This window comes from Leptopilina heterotoma, unplaced genomic scaffold (assembly GCF_015476425.1).
Source record: "Leptopilina heterotoma isolate Lh14 unplaced genomic scaffold, ASM1547642v1 Lhet_12, whole genome shotgun sequence".
Classification (NCBI taxonomy): Eukaryota; Metazoa; Arthropoda; class Insecta; order Hymenoptera; family Figitidae; genus Leptopilina; species Leptopilina heterotoma.
This window is the reverse complement of record NW_025110837.1, coordinates 1,312,666-1,336,621: the sequence shown is the minus strand read 5'-3', so window position 1 is coordinate 1,336,621 and position 23,956 is coordinate 1,312,666. Positions and strand designations below refer to the sequence as shown.

General features: G+C 29.5%; 1 protein-coding gene across 4 annotated transcripts in view; it reads right to left on the bottom strand.

Annotated features, from left to right (window-relative positions):
* Positions 1-14,387: 14,387 nt before the first annotated feature.
* Positions 14,388-23,956, bottom strand: part of LOC122509910 — a 551,972-nt gene continuing 542,403 nt past the window's right edge. For all 4 annotated transcript variants that reach the window (XM_043624237.1, XM_043624245.1, XM_043624254.1 and 1 more), the window contains exons 3-4: positions 17,957-18,138; positions 14,388-14,523 (exon numbers count right to left, since the gene is read on the bottom strand). In XM_043624237.1, coding sequence (XP_043480172.1) covers positions 14,504-14,523; positions 17,957-18,138 — 202 coding nt within the window. In that variant the 3' untranslated portion in view covers positions 14,388-14,503. The remainder of the gene's footprint in view (positions 14,524-17,956; positions 18,139-23,956) is intronic.

The window sequence follows — 23,956 nt, the reverse complement described above, 5'->3', positions numbered from 1 at the left end:
ACTCATTTGACAGCTGGCAACTGTCAAAGGGTATAAAATTGCTAAATATAAACTGAAATATTCACAAGAAACCTTTTTATTCGTAGAAATTAATGTAAAAGTCGAGAAAATTCTCATCTTCAAAATTTGACAGCTTTTTTGACAACTGGTAGCTGTCAAAAGTTATTTTTGACATCATATTCGTGTTCAGCGTACGAAAAACTATGGGAATACATAGACCCAAGTCAAATTTTTAAAAAATGTAACAGTTATAATACAAAGTTTGCAGAAGTACACCAAACCCATGTTAAACCCCATTTAAACTTTAACCCTTTTGCGGCACGGGATAAAATTTATCAAATGGGCTTTTCTTTTGGGAATCTCATTTTTTTCACATTTTAATTCAAATTCCGGCCGGCGACCTAAGAAATTCCAACTTTTCCAAAATAAGAACCACCCTAATATATATATATATATATATATATATATATATATATATATATATATATATATATATATATTGTAAAGTTTCTGCGACATTTTATTTTTTCGATTTAATATTTTGATTTTGTTTTGTTCATTATTTTGATAAAAAGTAATTTGCATTTAAAGTGATTAATTATAAAAAATAAAGTGTACTTAAACAAAAAGTAAAATAGATCAATTGAATAAAGTTTAAGTCCGGTGACCCCGAGTTTTAAATATTTATTCAATTGTATATGGAATTAGTGAATAAGAAAAAAAATTTACTTCATCGTGGATTTTCAAATAGTATAAATATATATGAGGCATTTTACGTGAAATGTCCTAAGTTGAAATTTCAACTTCTTGAAAAAAATTGAAACTCGAGGAATTTGTTGTTCTATCAAGTAGAAATGTGACCCAAAAAACATTTTTGATTTTTTCGAAAAATTGGAGGGGGTAGAGGGGGGTCAATTTGACCAATTTTGCCAACATCGGCTACTTTGTGAATTTTTTCTGAACATACTTGTAATGGGAAAAATTTTTTAGAATATGTTTCTGAAAGGTTTTTTCGTCCTCTTTCCAATGGTGTATTTTATTTTTTAATATTTTAAAAATTTACCCTAATTTTTGATAATTTATATTTAATTTTCAATTTCCCAAAAATCGGTCCGTTTTTTTTAAAATAAATTATTGCAAACGAAAGCTGAGGTTTTTTCCTATCGGCATGTAAATTTTCAGAATTTCAGAATTTTTTGGGTCACATTTCTACTTGATAGAACAACAAATTCCTCGAGTTTCAATTTTTTTCAAGAAGTTGAAATTTCAACTTAGGACATTTCACGTAAAATGCCTCATATATATATATATATATATATATATATATATATATATATATATATATATATATATATATATATATATATGTCGTAGACAGATTGCATAATCCGGTAGTATGCAAACTGCCTAGGCAGTTAGTAAAATGCCTAAATTTGAATGTATAAAAACAGGTAATAAGCAAAATACCTAGGCAGTTTACATACTGCAAAAGACGTTTCAAGTAATTAGAAAAATGTATTGAAAGTCACAAAATTTTTTTTGTGGCATAACTTTTATACAACTATAGTATCTTGTAAATTTTTTTTTTAAATCTTAAACATATTTGAGTTTAATTAAAACAAATTTTTTGGTTAAATTAAGGAAATATTATATTTAATTCAAACATAAGTTATGGTTGATTTTAAATTATTTATAATCAACTTTTAAGTTTAAATCAAACATAAAATTTTTAAACATAATTTTTGTTGAAATCAAAACTTAAAATATGTTTGAATTAAACATAATTATTCAAACAAATTATATTTTTGAATCAAAGCTTAAAAAAATATGAATGAATACTTTTAAACAAATAAAATTTTTATTTATTCTTCACGCTTATAAATATTGTTTATCTGGAACTCTTGTTTCAATTAAAGTAGCATAGATTAATAGAAATACATTTTAATAAAAAATATACTTCCATAAAATTTGTTTTTCTCTTTTGTTGAAATATATGATTAATTAAAAAAATTTGTAAACAATTTTCAAAATTTTACCTCCACAGATCGCTTAAAAATTTAATAAACTTTCATTTTAAAAAAAGTTTATTAAAAACAAATAATATTTGTAACCTCTAGACAGGCAATAAAAACTTCAATTTTTAATAAATAATTAAAAAATTAATTTTTTTGAAAACGCATATATCAGAAATGTTTTTAGTTAGGCTTACTTTAAAAGATTATGAAAAAAAGATTTGAAATTTGAAAAGTCTATTTCAGGTGGCCCAGTTGAGAAATTTTCACCCCATTGCTACTTTCAATACATTTTTCCAATTGCCTGAAACGTCTTTGGCAGTATGTAAACTGCCTAGGTATTTTGCTTATTACCTGTTTTTATTCATTCAAATTTAGGCATTTTACTAACTGCCCGCGGTTTACAAACTACCTAGGCAGTTTGCATACTACAGGATTATGCTATCTGCCTACGACATATATAAGGATTAATATTGAAAATAAAAAGTGACCAAGGAAATAAAATTGAAGTACGAAAATACTTATCTCCAAACAGGTGTATACTAAACATTTCACCTGAGGAAGTAATAAGATATTTTTTGAAATGAGTTGAATGAAATGAAATTGTTCTGGTGAGTTGATTTTAATTGTCCATCACATCACACAATTTATACAATAATTACACATTCATTTTGATTCTACATGATATTGTGCAAAAGAATAAATTATTGTTTTTTATAATTAATAAGAAGTATTATAATAAATTAAAATTGTCATTTGGTTTAAATATATACAATTATTAATAATAAATCATATATTGTTTTAACTATATGTGAAATAGATTTTCATTGAAATCTTACACCTATTACAAAATATTTTCCTTCCTTTATAAGTAAATACCGTCTAATCGGAACTGTTGACCAGAAAACAGTTTATGAAAAGGATCAACTACCTTTAAATATTCTTTATTCCGAAGAGCAAATACGTTTACCTTGATATATTTAATTTTTGACTTTTATTCTCTTTAATTTGTCGAAAGTATTTTTTTAATATAGTTAAAGTGCAATTTGTTTGAAATAAGATTTATTTTGTTAATTAATAAATAATCAAATTCATATCTAACAGTGACCATTGCGAATTTTTTTTATAAACTTTTTCATACCTCAGGCACAAAATAGGCGCTTTTAGATAGCAACCGACAGGAACTAGAAGCCATTCATTTGTCCACTTGAATGAAAAAGGCCGCTATTTTCATACAAGTCGAACAAGTGAATGACTTTTACTGCCTGTCGTCTGCTATCTGAAATCGCCACTTTTGTGCTTTTGGAATAAAAAATATCGTAAGTAACACGGGACTTAAAGGCTGCCAATTTATTTACGATGATTTTTGTGACACGAGTGGAGGTCTCGGGGCGCCCATTATTTCATTTTGCCCTCGACCTCCACTCGTGTCACAAAAATCACCGTAAATAAATGTCTGCCTTTACGTACCTTGTTGCTTAATATACTATTAATAGCCAGCTATTCCACCCGCTTTATCAAAAAACCTGCAATTAAAGACATACATTTTATTTCCCGCTTTATACGTTTTCCCGCCTACACGGAAAAAAAAAGTTCCCATTATATTTCAGGAATTATTTCCTAACTCTTGGATACGTGGTAACAGCTCTGAACTAGCGACGAACATTCAATGGTAATCAATGAATGTTTGAAAGAATTCGGGAACTGTATTAGAAAAAGCTGTAAATAGTCCAATAGTCTTTTTTTTATTACTTTCTCATGTAAAGTTCATGGCACTGGCCGCAACTGTTTCTAAAATTTTCGGGAACTCGTCAAGGAATCTTGGTGCGCAGAAATCCAGTGCGCACCAGTCTCAACAAGTCTCACAGTCAGTAAGACTTGCGTGCCTTATATATTTATTTTATGCTGAGGTATTTAACGTTCCTGTTTAGCTCAGATGGATAAGACGCCGGACTTCTATTCCTCGGGTACGCGAGTTCTGTTCCAGCCGCCGTCGATTTTTCTCTCATATGGTTTTTTCTATTTCAGAAACTTAATAAAAAATAAAAATTGTATGTGACCTTCAAGGATAAATGTGTGTGTGTGTGTGCGGACGTGTCAAGGAGGGGAAGTGGGAGGGGGGAAGCAAAATCCAATTTTTTCTTGCATTCGCCTAACTTTTCGATTTTCTTGAACAGTTCCCGACTTTTTCAAGAACAGTTTGCCGAGAAGTGGTGAAATAGTTATAATTTGTAGAGAAATAGTAAATGACATATTTAAACGAGGCAACCTTAAGTTCTCCGTGAACTACCCGCCGTATCCAAGAGTTAAGAACGAAGTTCCCGAATAATCCTCGAACTTTTTTTTCCGTGTAAGACGCACTCTCAGCACGGTCCCTACAGAATCGTATTAACCGGGTTCTACTGTACTTTAGCACAAAGTAAGACTCAATGTCTCTATATAGTTTAAATTGTTCAAATGAAAGACGATTTTGTTCTGATACTTTTTTGAAATATCAATTTTATTAAAAATAATATTTACTCTCTAAAACTGAATCAGTGACATTTGACTGAGAATCAGTGACTGTATTCTCGCGATTTGAATCAGTGAAATTTCACTGAAGATCAGTTAAAAATGATTGAAATTTCATTCATTTTTCACTGATTGGCCAATTAAAAAATAACTTAATTGTCGAATCAGTGGAAAATGACTGAAATTTCAGTTATTTTTAACTGATTTTCAGTGACATTACACTGATTCAAATCGAGAGAGATGAGTCATTGATTCTCAGTCCGTAGCGTCCGTAGCCAAATCGTGTCCCCCCTAGCGGCTAAACTATTTGACTTAGAAAGCTCGAATTTGGTACAGATATGTATTTTCACAAGTAGATTACAGGAAAAATATATAGCGAATGTGATTGGAGGTGATGGTCATAGCGTTGTCAAAAAATAATACGATTTTTGGACAAAAATGCATAAAAAGTGACCATTCCCCCCTTAACTTTTAAATACTATTCAACATAGAGAGCTACAAATTGGCATATACTGGTGTATTTTAACGCGAATATTACAGAAAAATTTTGAGAACTTGCTATGTAATAATAACCATATAGCGTTGTCAAGGAAAAACTAAAAAATTTTTTACTGCATTTAAATAGTTTTAAATATTGTTAATTATTTAGAGTGATGGTGTATCACGGTGGTGAGACTCCGTTGGCTTGCGATCATTGAGGTTAAGTAATATCCAGTTGGGTGGGTCGAAAAAATTAAAGTTTTTACTTCCGTTTTGCTATAGTAAAGGTGTGGTCCAGGCAAATGCGAGTACTCCTAATTTCAGGTCGTTCTGTAGACGCAAAATTTTTTAATTGTTTATTATTAATTTTCAAAATTTATAAATTTTTACGAAATGTGTAAAGAACAGTCCCTACTGATAACACCGGCACACACAAAAAAATTTGGATTGCCAGGATTGCCATGTGGTAGGTTTTCTTAAGGTGTATCTAAAGAGAAAAACATTGTCCGACCTAAAAGTTAGTTCGCTGTGGCGTAGCAATAGACGGTTTGGAGGGTTAGATTGCCTGGGGCCCCGGCGAACTAGGGGCCCCAAAAATGATAAAATTGATTTTTTTCATAAGCAATAAAATAGTATATAATAAACTGGATGTTTATGTAAGTTTTAATGCTGCCTGCCCGCGCAGGTAGTATGAAGTTGACCAGTTATTAGGTCATTAATTATTATAATGATAAATTATAATGATAATTTTAGGAAAATAAATATTAGAAATAAAAACTTTGAAAAAAACTTTTTTTAGAAAACAAATTTCATTAGAAATAGATTTTTTAGACAGCCTGAACTGAACAGCTATGAAAAAATCTCAAAATATCTATAAAATCTGTATTAAAGATGAAGATGAATGAAACTAATGTTGAAATAATTAACTCAAAAAGAATAGTATGTTATTTTTTTTTATTTTTAGGGTTCGTACACCATAGGTGTACTGACGGAACCCTTATGAAATCACTCGTGTGTCCGTCCCAGCCACGCAAAATGGGCTGTCCCCCCCTTAACTTTTACAAATCTCAACCTGGTGAGTTGAAATTAGGTAGGGATCTTCAGTTTTAAGTGCAGATTACAGGAAAAATATAGCGAACCCGATTGACAAACATATTTGCGAACTAGGAGGAAAAGAAATTCAATTTTATCGAAAAAGTTGCAAAAAATGACCCTGTCCCCCCCCTTAACTTTTACAAATCTCAACTTTATGAGCTGAAATTCGGTAGGGATCTTCAGTTTCAAGTGCAGATTACAGGAAAAATATAGCGAACCTGATTGGTGGAGATATTTGGGAACAAGGAGGGAAAGAAATTCAATTTTTTCGAAAAAATTGCAAAAAATGACCCTGCCCCCCCCTTTAACTTTTACAAATCTCAACCTTATGAGCTGAAATTCGGTAGGGAGCTTCAGTTTCAAATGCAGATTACAGGAAAAATATAGCGAACCTGATTGGTGGAGATATTTGGGAACAAGGAGGGAAAGAAATTCAATTTTTTCGAAAAAATTGCAAAAAATGACCCTGTCCCCCCCCTTAACTTTTACAAATCTCAACCTTATGAGCTGAAATTCGGTAGGGATCTTCAGTTTCAAGTGCAGATTACAGGAAAAATATAGCGAACCCGATTGATGGACATATTTTCGAACTAGGAGGGAAAGAAAGTCGATTTTTTCGAAAAAATTGTAAAAAATGACCCTGTTCCTGCGGTTAACTTTTATAAATCTCAACCTAGTGAGCGGAAATTCGGTAGAGATCTTCATTTTTAAGTGAAGATTGAGGTAAAAATATAGCGAACTCGATTGACGGACATATTTGCGAACTAGGAGGGAAAGAAATTGAATTTTTTTGAAAAAATTGAAAAAATTACCCTGTCCTCCCCCTTTAAATTTTAAAAATCTTAACTTGATTAGCTGAAATTCGGTAGGGATCTTCAGTTTCAATTGCAGATTAAGGTAAAAATATAGCGAACATGATTGTTTGAGATATTTGCGAAATTTAAGGGCAAGAATTTGAATTTTTTGAAAAAATTACAGTGTCACTAATTTAACTTTCATAAATTTAAATGTGGTGAGTTAAAATTTAGTTTGTATATTTTTTTAAAGTGCAAATTACAGAAAAATAAAGATAATGTGATTGGCGAAGATAAAAATAAAATAAAAATAAATATATATATATATAAAATAAATAAAATAATTATATTATATATGTTAATATTAATCAATCATTTTTCTTATATATATATATATATATATATATATATATATATATATATATATATTTATAAAAAATGAGTTTAGTTTTGGTGTACGGAACCCTCGATCTTAGTGCGAGTGCAACTCGCACTTGTCCGATTTTTTTTTTGTTTTTTCTAGTTTATACTCCTGCCCTATTGGCATTACGCACTTCGACAAGAGTCCCCGAGAAATACTTTTTTGGATTAAGCATAACCATTCTACTTAGAAATTTTTCAATATATATTAACCTAATTTGCGTCTACAGCCGACTTTATTAGGAGTACTCGCATTCCGCCTGGACTACCCGTCAATGGGTTTTCTCGCCAGAGAAGAGGGAAACTGTAGAAAACTTCTCTGAGTACAACCGGTTTATCGACAGTCGAGTTCTAATGGTGTGTACCGGACAATAATCGACGGTGCACATCATTATACCTCGACGTCAAACCTCCCGCTCAGATTGTCTCACGTGCCGGAAAAATACCAAGCCAAGTGGACGCGAACCAAGGGTACTTACCCTTGGTCCTTAAACGACCGCCAAGCGAGGCATCTATCCGACTGAGCTAATCTGTCGGTTAATAGTAGGTTATTTAAAAATGTGATATATTTGAAATGTCAAGTATGCATAAACAAGTGCTTCATTCGATCATAATCAATCCAATCTACATGGTTTTTTCTAGAAAACAATCGAGACGATACGAAATTAATAACAAACGATAATTTAAGTGAAATTTGTCAATTGTTTGGATTGCCTGCTCGATATGCATCACTAATCTATACTCTATGGGTCCCATTTCCATTACTATCGATCATCCAACCATATTTCTTTTGTTGCACCAACCATACAAAACCAGCCATTGCATATGGCTGCAGTATCCATGACTATGGATATCCCACATTTTTCAATATAATATTTCTTTCCATATGTGACCAGGTCTGAGAAAAGGGACCTACTTACCAAAAAATCGATTTTTTTATAATGGTTTCTTATAGTTTAAGGCCCTAGAAATACAATGCAATCATTCCCGATTGTTAAAAATTTTTTTTTGCAATGGTTTAAACAAATTAAAAAAAATATATCTTTAAATTTTTTTTATGAAAATATAAGTAATTTTAAGACAAAAATTACTCTTGGTTGTCTAAGTGTCAAGAATATTTACCCTAAATCTTAAATTGAATACCTAAACCATTTACAAAAAATTCGACTTAATTCCTCGAAGATGATCCCCAAGTATACCCGTCATTGGCAACCTGGTTGTGCAAGTCAAAAAACAACTGTGGACTATTGTAGAGTTCATAATTATTCATTATTGTATCAGTTCTGAACTTGAATAAAAAATTTCAGACCTCTAGGACATCCGGAAGTCTTTTAAATTAATTTTGAAAATTCCATAATTTGACTTTTGCAGTGTAAATTGTTTATAACAATTACAGGGTTGTTTGAACAATTATTTAACCATGAAAATCGGATTCAGCATAAAAAAATACATAAAGAACACTCATCATGTTAATTTAAAATGTAAAATGTTTCAAGAAATCTAATTTATTTAGATAGAAAACTTTAAACGCGTTTTTCTCGAAAAGTTGATTTTGGTAAGTAGGTCCCTTCTCTCAGACCCGGTCACAATATAGAAACAAGATGTTCATTTCATGACCATTTAGCTTCCTCAATATATAAAAATTGCGGTTTTGCAAACTTTTAAAAAACTATGTACAAAAGGGTTCGTCCAGAAAATTTGTTAAAATTAAAATTATATAAATCATTTATAAGTTGTTATATAAATATTTGGTAAAATTTACACTTTCATTTGCCAATTGCTTCTTTTTTATGATAGAATAATCATTTCAAAATATTAATATTAAATAAATTATGAAAAAAATACAAAATTTGAATTTTTTGTGAAAAAGAAAAATATTTATTAATTTTATAAATTTTGATAAAATATATACTTTGTATACATCAATCGATTCGTTTTCTTGTCAGGAATGTAATTTTGAGAATAATTAATAAAAATATTGACAAATAAACAAATTATTTCAAAAAATACAAAAAAAAAATTTTCATCCCACATGCACAAAAATGGCGCTATCGTAAGTAACATGGGAATAAAGGCAGCCAATTTGTTTACGATGATTTTTGTGACACGAGTGGAGGTCGAGGGCGCCCCGAGACCTCCACTCGTAATTGAATATACATATGTATGTTTTAGATGAAAATGAGTCCATATAACCATCTTTTGAAAAATTGAAAATCGTCACCAATGCAAAGCTTTCTCATGAGGAAGCAATAGAATATAAAATGAAATAAAACAGTATCCTGTTTAGATAAAAATATAGATAAAAATATAATATAGGGTGGATATCACGTCAAAAGTCCACCCAAAAAAAAAGTTGTCCAATTATTCCCAAATTTTTTTTATGATATGCCCTATAGGTTAGTAATTTGTCGGATAAATATTTTTGAATTTTATAAAAAATTGTCCGAGGGGAGGGGGGTAGAAGTTCTAAACTTTTGCGTGACACGCTCCACATTGATTATTTCTTATAATTAGAGGAAAAAATTTTTAAAAAAATTAGGATATGGGTTTTTTTTAGATTTTTTCATGGGCTTTCGAATGGCACAGTCTATTTTCAAATTTTTTTTTATTTTGACACAAATTTTGAAAAAATAAAAATAAATTTTCACTTTTCGCATCTTTGGGTTCAATTTTTCTTTTTGCTTTTATTTTTAAAAGAAAGCTGAGCTTTTTTCTAATGAAATACTTGTCTTCCAAAAAACCGTTTTTTTTATTTTCGAGAAATAAATTTTTGATATAGCGCATCACGTCGTCGCGCCGCAATTTAATTTATAAAACGTTTCATTGAACTATTTTTTGCATTTTACAGGGTTGAGACTGACATTAGAATAATATAATGCCTGAATTACAGTTTTTTTATTTTTTTCAAATTAAAAAAAATTTTAATTTTTTAAATTTTTTAATAAAATTTTTTAACAATTTTATTTTTAATTTAATGCCTGTATTTTATTTTTTTGTTGGCTTTTTTTTTACTTTAGCTGTTCTCAACTTTGTCTCTGCATTTTTTGTTTTAGTGCCCTTACTTTTTGAATCTTTTGATGCTGGAAACTCCACATGATTTAAACCCAACGAAGTTTTTTTAAGGAACAATTTTTCGTCATTTGTAGGAATATCCTGTCGAGTCAAAAGATTAGAAAAATAAGAACACTAAAACCAAAAGTACAGAGACAAAGTCGAGAACAGCTAAAGTAAAAAAGCCAACAAAAAGAAAAAATAAAATACCTGTTTTGAAAATGTAACGAAATCAGTATTTTGAAATAAATAAAAATCGGAGGAAATTTTTCAACATGAAAAAATAAAAAAAATGGGAAGAAATGAAATAAATAAAATGTAAACATTAAATTAGAAATAAAACCCGTGTGGAAAAAGCCCCCATGAAGCCCACACGACACGAGGGCCCCCGGCGGGGGCCGACGAGGGCTGATCCATGTGGGCAAATCCATGAGGGCCACGCCGAGGGCCCGCATGGATCGCCCACATCATTGACTTGCAAAAATTTCTAAGTCCAAACCTCAAATCATTTTTTTTACAACAAAAAATTAATGTTTACAATCATTTTAAACAATGAAAAACTCATTTTTAACAAAAAATTATTTACACTTTTTTGAAAATATCGAACTCACATGAGGGCAAATCCTTGAGGGCCCACGCGAGGGGCCCGCATGGATTGCCCACATCATTGACTTGCAAAAATTTCTAAGTCCAAAAAAACAATTTTTTTTACAACAAAAAATTAATGTTTATAATGATTTTAAACAATAAAAAACGCGTTTTTAACAGAAATGTTTTGACATTTTTTTGAAAATATTGAACTTACATGAGGGCAAATCCTTGAGGGCCCACGCGAGGGGCCCGCATGGATCGCCCACATCATTTACCAGCAAAAATTTCTAAGTCCAAACAAAAAATATTTTTTTACATAACAAAAATTAATGTTTATAATGATTTTAAACAATGAAAAACACGTTTTTAACAAATATTTAATGTTACTTTTAAAAAAATATAACACTTATATGAGGGCGAATCCTTGAGGGCCCACGCGAGGGGCCTGCATGGATCGCCCACATCATTGACTTGCAAAAATTTCTAAGTCCAAACAAAAAATATTTTTTTACATAACAAAAATTAATGTTTATAATGATTTTAAACAATGAAAAACATGTTTTTTGGTATGGTGTATTAGTGTCAATAATGTTTTATTGAATCATCAAAAGCAAGTCAGCTAGTCACCTACTATAAAGAAATAAATTTCAAGTAGGTCCCTTAGCACAGTGGTAAAGCGTTTGTCTGATAGTCCGTAGGTCGTAGGTTCTATTCCTGAGTGCGTCAGATTTTTTTTTTGGTCACGATTTAATTAAAAAAAGTAAAAATCGTTAAATAACAATGTTATTTATTAATAGTTGAACTTGTTTATTATTAATAAATAATTAATTTATTAACTTAATTTTGAAAAATAAAGGTGAGGGTAAGTCGAGGGCAAAGATGAGGACAAACGCGAGGGCCACGCCGGGGGCCGACGAGGGTGCCTGCGTGGATCGCCCATGCGGGCGCCCTCATCGATCAGCATGTCGTTTCCATGAGGGGCCTCGCCTGGATCACCCACGTGGGCCCCTCATGGATGTGGGCGATCCATGCGGGCCCCCGGCGTGGGCCAACACCACTTTTCCACACGGGAAGTCTAAAAAAAATTTTTTTTAAATTTTGTTAAAAATTGAAATTTTTTTTTAATTTAAAAAAATACAAAAAACTATAATACAGTCATTATATTATTCTAATGTCAGTCTCAACCCTGTAAAATGCAGAAAATAGTTCAATGTAACGTTTTATAAATTAAATTGCGGCGCGACGACGTGATGCGCTATATCAAAAATTTATTTCTCGAAAAATAACGGTTTTTTGGAAGACAAGTATTTCATCAGAAAAAAGCTCAGCTTTCTTTTAAAAATAAAAGGAAAAAGAAAAAATGGACCCAAAGATGCGAAAAGTGGAAATTTATTTTTTCAAAATTTGTGTCAAAATAAAAAAAATTTTGAAAATAGACTGTGCCATTCAAAAGCCCATGAAAAAATCTAAAAAAAACCATATCCTAATTTTTTAAAAAAATTTTTCCTCTAATTATAAGAATTAATCAATGTGGAGCGTGGTACGCAAAAGTTCAGAACTTCTATACCCCCTCCCCCTCGGACAATTTTTTATAAAATTCAAAAATATTTATCCGACAAATTACTACCCAGGCGCGCGCGAAAGACCAATGCTGACGATGGGTTGAAGCTTGATTGAGTCCTGAACGCCCAGCGTGGGTAACCCAGAGTTGAAGCAGTCTTTATATCATTGTCACTCAATATTGGTTCAGCATGGGACACCAATGTTCGTCCCATGCTCGATTCAAGACTCGGTCAATCTTCGTGAGTGAAGCTTAAACATCCCATCTTTATTCAAGCTTGAATCAATCTTGATAATTTATTTATTACCGTGTGTACTTAACAATATTAGATATAAATATTTATAAATTATTTAATATTAAAATATTTTTTATGATAATTTTGTATACTATTTAAAAATTATTATTAATTATTATTATTAAGATATCAATTTGTTAATAAATATTAATATTTATTTAGTGTATAATATTTATATTAATTATTAATAATGATAATAATAATAATAATAATTATTATTATTATTATTATTATTTTTATATTATTATTATATTATTTATTACTATTAATTATATAATATTCATATAAATAAAGTTAAATTATATATTATTATTTTTTTCTTGCACAGTGTCAAATTACTGTTTTCAAAGTTCAAGACTTTCGTTTTTCTGAAAAATTTTCAGTGAAAAAAATGTTCATTAGGGTGTAATAAATATTTATGCCTAGTAGTTGTACACTAGGATCAACTGTTTAGTAAATATTATCAAAAAACTATTTTTTGTCAAACGCGTGCGACTAAATACAAATAACCTTGAGACTTTAGCATTGGCAACTGAAGAGTTTAACGTATGTGTTGAGTTGGTAATGCTGGAGTTTCAAGGTTATTTGTGTTTAGTCGCGCGCGTTTGACAAAAAATAGTTTTTTGATAATATTTACTAAACAGTTAATCCTAGTGTAAAACTACTAAGCATAAATATTTATTACTACCTAATGAACATTTTTTCACTGAAAATTTTACAGATAAACGAAACTCTTGAACTTTGAAAATAGTAATTTGACACTGTACAAGAAAAAAAATATATATATAATTTAACTTATAAAATTATCATAAAAAATATTTTAATATTAAATAATTTATAAATATTTATAGATAATATTGTACAGTGCACACGGTAATAAAGAAACTGAATATTGTATCAGGATTGACCGAGTCTTGAATCGAGCATGGGACGAACATTGGTGTCCCATGCTGAACCAATATTGAGTGACGGCACTGGGATTGATATAGTAGATTAGGCGAGAAGCCTTCCAGCCTTCTGTGGCCAAGCGGTTTAAATGCGTGCGTTAGATACTTCCGGTATGCATTAGGGGCGGGGAGCGTGAGTTCGATACCACATGCGAGCGAATATTTTTCATTCTTTGTTTTAAGCGTCATATAAAATAATAAAACTGTGTGTTGTGTTGTGAATAAAAAATGTGAACATGGTTTGTAAATAATGTTAAAAGTCTGTTAAAAAATCAAGAAAAAAATGTATCGATTAACAGAAAAATTGTATTTTTTTACTAAAATTATTTTTTTAGTATTACTATTTCAAATGACATTTATTGTTAGTAATATATTATTTATATAAAAATAATACAATTATTATAATAGTAACTTATTGTCATTAAATATATATATACACACATACATGAATTAAAATAATAATAATATTTATTATTATTATTAATAATTCATATATTCACATTATATTGAATAAATGTGAGAAACGAGTAAATTTGGGAACAGTGGAAGCAGTCTTGTTTCAGTCCTACATTAGGCTTCCGCAGCATTGATTGAGCATTGGTGTCCAATGCTGAATCAAGGCTCGCGCTGCAGTCTGGAATCGGTGTTACATTAAAGCTTCGATCATTCCTGCTCTCGCTGATTCACTCATGCTCAATCAATGTTGAACAATGCTCGGCCAATCTTTATAAAGCCTGAACTCGGCGTCACTTTGCGCCTGGGTAACCTATAGGGCATATCATAAAAAAATTTGGGAAGAATTGTACATTTTTTTTTTTGTGGACTTTTGACCCCGTGCAGAAATCGCCACTTTTGTTCCCGATTACCGCCCTGGCCCCGGTCGGGTTATCATGATCTGGCCCCGACTTTGTGGCCCCGACCAGGACCAGGCCGGATTTGCCCAAGGATCTACAAACAGCGCACAATGGGATTTTTTTTTTACAATTTACTGTTCAAAACTGTCTACAGCCTACAATTCTTAACCGGTTTCAGTATTCTTTATTTTAAATTAAAGGCGAATAAATTCTTAAGACATCCCTTAAGGTCAATTTTTTAGTTCTTAATTGTTTATAATTTTTATTTTCAATCAAAGTTAACAAATTAATACAATTTTTCAAAAAAGGAGGCTTATTTTCTTATTCCGTTGCTGCATATGATCTGAATCAGTTCAAATTAATACAATATGACCACCACACAATTAATAAAACAGAAAGTAATTTATATCAATTGTTATAAAGGATGGATTCAAAACTAAATAAAAACGAAAAAAATAATTTAGTTTTGGTGCAGGAATCAAAACTAAAAGGTTACTGTATTTAGTTTTGTCGCCCTATTCAAAACTAAAACGAAACTAAAGTTTCGAACCCAACCCTAGGGAAGGCTTCAAAACTAAACAAAAACAAATATATAATTTAGTTTTGATGCGCAGGAATCAAAACTAAAACGACCTTGATTTATGTTTTCGTGCTAATAATGAAACTAAAAGGTCCCTATACTTAGTTTTGTTACCATATTCGAAACTAAAATGAAACTAAAGTTTCGAAGCCATCATATAAACAATATTAATTAACAAATAGTTAACTTTGATTTCTCTCCACTAAAAAATGTTTTTTTCACCTTTTCTTTTTAATTTAAGTTCATTTAAAGAATATTTGTCCTTTTTGATTATAAAATAACTTATTTAAATTGTTATAAACAATATTATTTAACAAATAGTTAACATTGATTCCTATTCCACTAAAAATTTTTTTTTCACATTTTCTTTTTAATTTAAGTCTACTTAAAGAATATTTGTCCTTTTTGATTAAAAAATAACTTATTTAAATTGTTATAAACAATATATTAAATAACAAATAGTTATGTAACTTATGTTCCTGTCCACCAAAAAAATTTTTTTTCACGTCTACTTTTTAATTTAAGTTTATTTTAAAAATATGTGTCCTTTTTGTTTAAAAAATAACTTATTTAAATGGTTACAAATAATATTAATTAACAAATAGTTAATTTTTGTTCTTTTCCACCAAAATTTTTTTTTTCACGTTTACTTTTTTATTTAGATAATGTTAAAAGACCACGGATATATAATATTAAATATTTAAATAAGTTATATTATAAGCAAAAAAGACATATATTCTTTAAAAGAACCTATAAGTACACGGAAAAAAAAAGTTCACGAATCTCTCGTGAACTAGTATATCACTTTTGGATGGGACACAAAATTTCAAAATTTTCATTCACTTTTGATTAGAAATGGCGAACGTCAACGAAAAACTGAAACAAACTTAATGAATTTTTGATGAACTGTTAAGGAAGAGTAGTTCGTCAAAAGTAGAGGTACAAGTTCACGAAAAAATCGTGAACTCGCGAGTGTCAGTAGTATGCGCAGTTCGTAATGCGCATCAAATATGGCTGATCAAGCATTCATCATTCAGTCGGTGTCATCGGTGTTTACATTCGGGAAAATTCTTTGATGAAAGTTATTATTTAGAATCAGTGTTTTTTATTACTTAGTGAATATTTTTGTTTGCTAATTTCCTTTGTGAAACAAATAATTCATAAAATGAATTAAAAGTTACGATAAGGGACTTTTTCTACTTTGCACGGTCCTGAGTTTTACAGCAGACAAAGCTAATCGTTTCGTTTGTCGAAGGACAGTGTATCTAGATTTAGCCGTGGCGGTTAGTTGTTAGAAATATTATGTTATAGGGTATAGGTACTAGGTTCGAATCCCGTGAAGCGAATTACGAATTTTAATGGCGATAAAATTGTGTATTCTGTGTAGTTGGGTGCGTAATAGGCGTCAAGTTATCAAATAAAGTGAAATACTATAAAAAAGTAGTGTCTGGAAATTATTTTTTCTTGTTTTTAGCATTTTTTAAAAGTTCACGAATTTTTCGTTAACTTTGACGAAAAGTTCGGAAACCGTACTATGTTTCTAGTGAAGGAGTTGATGAAATTTTGACGAACTGTGTTTGTTGATTTTCAAGAATTTTGTGTCCCATCCAAAAGTGATATACTAGTTCACGAGAGATTCGTGAACTTTTTTTTTTCGTGTAAAAAAGAAAATTTGTAACAAAAATTTTTTTTTGGACAGGATTATAAGTTAACTATTTGTTAATTAATATTGTTTATAACAATTTAAATAAGTTATTTTTTAATCATAAAGAAAAAATATTCTTCAAATGAACTAAAATTAAAAAGAAAATGTGAAAAAAAAATTTTTTATTGGAGAGGAATCAAAGTTAACTATTTGTTAATTAATGTTGTTTATAACAATTGAAATATATTACTTTATGGATTTTTAATTGTCTGCTCGTAATATTGGATTAATTTGAACTGATTTAGAGCATGTGCAGTAACGGAATGAGAAAATAAACGTCCGTTTTTAAAAAATTGTGTTAATTTGTTAACTTTGATTGAAATTTGAAAATAAAAATTATAAACAATTAAAAACTCAAAACTTGGCCTCGAGGGATGTCTTAAGAATTAATTCTCCTTTAATTTAAAACAATAGGACAAACGCACCAATTGTCGAGGCTATGCGGTATGTGTATTCGACTTTCGTTCTCGAGGTCTAGGGTTCGATCCCCCGTGCGTGCGATATTTTTCCGTCTTAGTTTTAAGTGTTTTGTGTATAATTCTTAATAATGTTACATAAAGTATAGGTTTAAATAATTATTAACAATAATAATAATAAATTAGGCATTAATTTAAATAAGATAGTCTGTCTAAATTAATGAAAGAAAATAAGAAAAATATATTTTTTAAAAACTTAGTTCAATAAAAGCAATTCTAATAATTATTTAATAATCAAATAACGAGCTTTAATATAATAAAATGCAGTTAGTATTGGATTTCTACCTGGGTAGCGAAAAAATCGAGGGAAATCCCATGGCCCCGACCGGGTCCCGACAGGGCGGCCAGATCGGGCAAAGTGCCATGGCCCCGGTCGGTTTTAGTGTTTCAACCAGGCCGGGGCCAGGTCGGGTTGCCAGATCGGGTCCCGGTTTGTCCCGACCTGGCCCCGGTCAAAATTTCTGCACGGGACGTGATATCCACCATAGATAAAAATAAAAACTTTGAAAAAATGCATTATTTAAAAAAAACAAAAATTTTTCCAACTGTAAGTATTCAGGTTAATAAGTAAAAGAAAAACTCACCAAGTATTGTAAGAGTGATGTCAGCTTCTAAGATGGTGGTATCGTTTCTTGCCTGACAAGAATAACGTCCTGCATCCGACGCCCTTACTTTAAGTGTATAAATTGTCTGATTTGCACTCTCCGGGTATAAAATGAAATGGCTTTCACCACCTGGCCAGGGATATGCCCTGTTGTCTTTAAACCTGCAAAAAAAATAGCAAATACACTTTAAAAATTACGAGCATTTCAATTTAATTATTAATTTAACAATTAGGTACCAATAATAATAGATTGTAAATTATAAATTACAATTAATTTCAATACTTATTTTTAAGATATTTTTAATTGTAATTATACTTTCAGTGTACCCATTTGCCAATATTGGACCACAATTATTGAAGTTATGCATTGTTATTCATTGGTTACAATGATTGGACCAATATTAATGACCAATTGTTTACAAAGACTTTAATTAATGCTTGGTTACAAATATAATACAGTCGAACCTGGATAAGTGGTCCCACTTATCGAGGGACCACTTATCCAGGTTCGACTGTACCAACACATGGCAAAAATTTATCAAAAAATAAATTAAATTTAATGTGAGAAAAAGGACAAGTAAAGATACAAATTATAATATAAATTATATTAAATAAAATATATATTTTATAAACTTATTCAAGTAAATTATAAATCATAAATTATTTCAAAATAAATTATAATCTAGAAATTATAAATTACAATTAAATTACAGAATATAATTTACAAATGAATTAGAAATTATGAAGCACAAATAAATTATTAATAAATTAAAAATACAAAAAGAAAAAACTGCAGAATGTATTAAAAATTGAAATCAGTAAAATTCTCGTATTATTTAAATTTTAAAGCAAGTCATATAACGATATGAAATTCAAAAAAGGAAGAGAGAGAGGGACGGAATATTACAAGTGTCTCAGACAGTATCAATAGAGGAGAAAAAGACGGCTCTCTCTCATTTTTATCAGATTTATTCTTAAATTTCTCTATCAAATTCGTGACGCATTACCATTATCGACTGTATTTTAGAAAAATATTCTTCCAAGATTTTTCAGAAGGCGTCAGCAGTCTTGTCAACCACCCGAAGAAAAATCTATTTTCTTCGGGCTAATGGACATTCTGATTCCGTTATAACTCTACGCCAGACGAGCCAAACGCCATAAATTTCTCACTCCAAAAAGGGTGGTGAAAAGTATACTCGCAAAAGAGTGTATGCGACCTTTAATTTATTGTATGCCATGAGTGAGTGCAATTACTTCGAAAAAATAAATATATTTTATGTGACGCTCCTCGAGAAAAAAGACCTATCTTCGAAACAACATTGAGCTCAGTTTTCCGGTCACAATGCATGAAAACTGAACCTAATGCTATTTCGGAAATGGCAGACAGTCTATAACTGAGAGTGAAACAGACTTGAGCTATATAATATTATAATATTGAATGTTAAACGAGTAAAAATGTAGAAAAGTATGAGAAAAATTTATTTTTAAATTTTCCAATCGTAAATTCTACGTGAAAATCACTATCAAATAGCAAATATAAAAATGGTAAAATTTATATAATGTTTTGTGAATTTCAGTAAAGAGAGAATATTTTCTAGCTTTTTTTGTATTTTTGATCGATTATTCAAATAATATTCAAATAATGGGTCGATTTGTATAAATATTCTGTTTTAAAATCTGCTAAAATAATATTCCTTATAAAATCAATGAGATTTACTTCTGGATTTATTAATTTTTAAGGATGTAATATAAATGAATACAATATAAATAATTTTACAGAAATAAAGAATAAGAAATAAAATAATAAATAAATTTAATAAAATAATAAAATTAAAACAATAATAATAAATGCAAGAAATTTAATGAATTATAAATATAAAAATAAATGCAGATTGTCGGTTCACAAGTATTTTTTTGTTACTCTGGAAAGAAAAGGATTACATGTCGCATACCCTTCAAAAGGTTTGTTGCTTGTATATACAATAAACAAGTAAACAACATTAGTATTGCAAACATATTCGCCAAGCTGCAGTAAGTTTACTCGTTGAATACATCTGTTGCCTTTGCATTCAAAACAGGTGCACGATTCCGTTTACTTTGCGATTAGAACATTCTAATTATATAAACATTACGCAATCTTTCGAACTAGGCTCATCAATTTACAAATAAAATTATATTCTTTGTACCATTTTTTTGAAAAAAAATACAAACAAACAAAACTTAATCAAAAGAAAAATCACAATAAACATTCCTGACATAAATGTATTATACTTGCATGTAAAGTTTCTTTTAAAATGAAGTCAAGAACATTAAATTATGTTAATTACATTCTTTGAGAGTAAAGTTAATTTTGAAAAAGAGTGAAAATTAGAAAATTTTTTGATTCCTAACGAACTAATTAATTTCTAATTTATTCTTGATTAAATTCTTTATTAATTCTCTAAAAAACCAAATAACATTAGAAAACCTAGACAAAATGTTATGTAACGGAAAGTCTACATTTGAAGTATACCTGCAGGTAAAAAACAAAAATCAATGTAAACAACACATTACTTGAATAATATTTTATTGTTTGTTTATACACTAGGGTGTCCCAAAAAAATAAAAAGTTTTTTTTTTATTGGGTCTCATCCCCTAAAATTCTTTCAAATTGTGTAAAAATAAGAACACAATATTTGGAAATAAAAAATTTTAATATTAACATGTGGTTCAGAGCCTTTGAACCATAGAAACGCTAAAAATGTAGTGTTTTTTCATTTTTAACATAAATATAAATGTCAAAATATAATGAATAGGGTGTCATTGTAAAGATAATTAAATTACCTTTTGATCCATATGTCATAGTATAAGATTCAATGAAAATTAAGAGTGTTACAGTCGATTAAAGATTAAATTTCATGAAAATTTTGATGATTTTTATTTTTTAGACACTCAAGTAACTTGTATTTTTTTTACATTAAACAGTAAAAAATATTTAGGTTTTAATTTTTTTATTGAGAGTCTGTAACATTACGAAAATTTTTAGCTCTTGTGGACCTCGATTTGATTGAAAATGACAATTATACACTAGATTTAGTGAAGGAAACTATTTTTTTTATTCTTATCATTCCTTCAACATTTGGAGCAAAAATTGAAACAATAAATTTAGATATAACCACTAAACTTACTAAAATCAGTGATAAAAAAATACTGAAGTCGCTGATTTAGAGTCCAATGTCAGTTTTTCAAATTTCAAAATGGCGGAGAACTTCATAAAAGTCGATCGAATTCGTCTCAAAATCGGGTAACGGATTTTGAGACGATTAAATTACGGATTTTTGTAATGTTACAGACTCTCAATAAAAAAATTAAAATCTAAATATTTTTTACTGTTTAATGTGAAGAAAGTACTAGTTACTTAAGTGTCTAAAAATCATCAAAATTTTCATGAAATTTGATCTTTAATCAACTGTAACACTCTTAATTTTCATTGAATCTTATACTATGACATATGGATCGAAAGGTAATTTAATTATCTTTACAATGACACCCTAATCATTATAATTTTACATTTATATTTATGTTAAAAATGAAAAAACACTAAATTTTTAACGCTTTTATGGTCCAAAGGCTCTGAACCACGGGTTAATATTAAAATTTTTTATTTCCAAATATTGTGTTCTTATTTTTACACAAATTGAAAGATTTTTAGGGGATGAGACCCAATAAAAAAAAACTTTTAATTTTTTTGGGACACCCTATTATACACCCGTCTTAAGCTTATCTAGTTATACAAGTGTTTCTACATTAATATTTTCTTTGCAATTTTTTATTATAACCCTTATTCTAAATTTTGCGTCTACAGAACGACTTTAATTAGGAGTAGTAGTTGGAGTAGTCCTGTCTGGACTACCTGTCTAATGGGGTTTCTCGCCAGAGGAGAGGGAAATTGTAGAAAACCTCTGCTGAGTACAACCGGTTTATCGACAGCCTAGTCCTAATTTCTAATGGTGTGCATTGGACAATAATCGACAGTGCACATCATTATACCTCGACGTCAAACCTCATGCTTGATATATTACAAAACTAGTGAGAAAACACCGGGCTATAACGAGTGTCAAAGCGCGGCAAGTACTAACCACACCACAGTAATATATGGGTCAAATCATACCTAACAAATCAAAGTTGTCCCTCAGTTCTCCGATTTTTGTGAAACTTTAAGAAATTGTAGGGGAATACATGCGAATAAAAATTCCAAAAAAGATTTTCGAAAATTTTGAAAATTTGTGGTTGTTCAGGGTTTTCAAATTTTTTTTTGAAATTTTGAAAACGCAATATCTCAGAGACATATGGATGGATTTTAATGATTTTTTCAGGGATAACTTATTATTTACAAACAATTAAAATGAAAAAAATTGCAAAAAAATTTTTTTTTGTTTTAAATAAAAAATTTAAAAAATATTGTTTAAACAAATTTTTTGTTTATAAGCGTATCTTTAATTTTATTCTTATAGCGATATTTTGATTCCTTAGGATTTCACGAGTATTTTGACATAAAGAAATCGATGGAGACTCTTAAACTTTCGGAGATATTGTATTTTTTGTCTTTGCGCGCAGGGCCAAAAAGCGCAATGAAGCAAAGGCTCTGTGTACAAGGTAATGGTCAAAGTTACCTAATACTCGCGTAAATTTCAAACGAATTGAATTCTTTCTTTTTTAAATCAATTAGTAACATTTTATTATTAAATAAATAATAAATGAATAATATTTAAACAATAAATAATTAGATAAAAAATAAAACTCGTAAATTTCAATCGAATTGAATTCTATCTTTTTTAAATCAATTAGTAATATTTTATGAATAAATAAATAATAAGTTTTTAATAAATAAACAAATAATTTGTCTGCGTAAAATAAAATAAACAAATTAATGTTAATTAAAAAACAGTTCCGAGTAGATTATTTGATTACTTTTTAACTACTCTGATTTGTTCAACAAGCCCTACATTAAATTAAAAAACCTGTTTTAATCATCAAAAAGAATTTAATTAAATCAGATAAATAAAAAAGTAATATATAATAGAAAAGTAACATTTTATTCGTTTACATAAAGCGAAGACCTAGTTCGCAAATCGAGTAATTCTTTATATGAAGAGCGCGCATGCGTAGACTCGACTCGGATAACTTCGTTCAGTCTCGTAACGCGACTGCGCGTCTGGAAGAGTGGATTTGTCAAAGAGGGGGTTCTAAGAGTCTCATTTCTAAATCAGCATTCGTTCGAGCACCCTCAATGTTTGTAGCAAGTGATAATTGTAGAACTAGGTCTTTTTAATAGTCTTTTTCATAGTTTCAGGTTTTATTGCATGTTTTTCAGTGTCATTTTTGTGGTTTAAGGTTTGTTTGTTTGATTTGAGTTTTCTGTTTTTTTAGGTTTAAGTAAATGTAAATAAGTTTCTTTGCGTTTCTTTTTAATTTTTTCCTTAGGTTTGAATTTATAATTTCTTTTTAACTACGAAAAAGACTATTAAAAACACCTAGTTCTACAATTATCACTTGTTACAAACATAGAGGGAGCTCGAACGAATGCTGATTTAAAAATGAGACTCTTAGAAACCCATCTTTGACAAATCTACTCTTCCAGACGCGCAATCGCGTCACGAGACTGAACGAAGTTATCCGAGTCGAGTCTACGCATGCGCACTCTTCATATAAAGAATTATTCGATTCGCGAACTTCGCTTTATGTAAACGAATGAAATGTTACTTTTCCATCATATATTACTTTTTTATTTTTCTATTTATCTGATTTATTTTAACTACTTTTTGATGATTGAAACAGGTTTTTTAATTTAATGTAGGACTTGTTGAACAAATCAGAGTAGTTAAAAAGTAGTCAAATAATCTGCTAGGAACTGTTTTTTAATTTACATTAATTTGTTTATTTTATTTTACGCAGACAAATTATTTGTTTATTTATTAATAACTTATTATTTATTTATTTA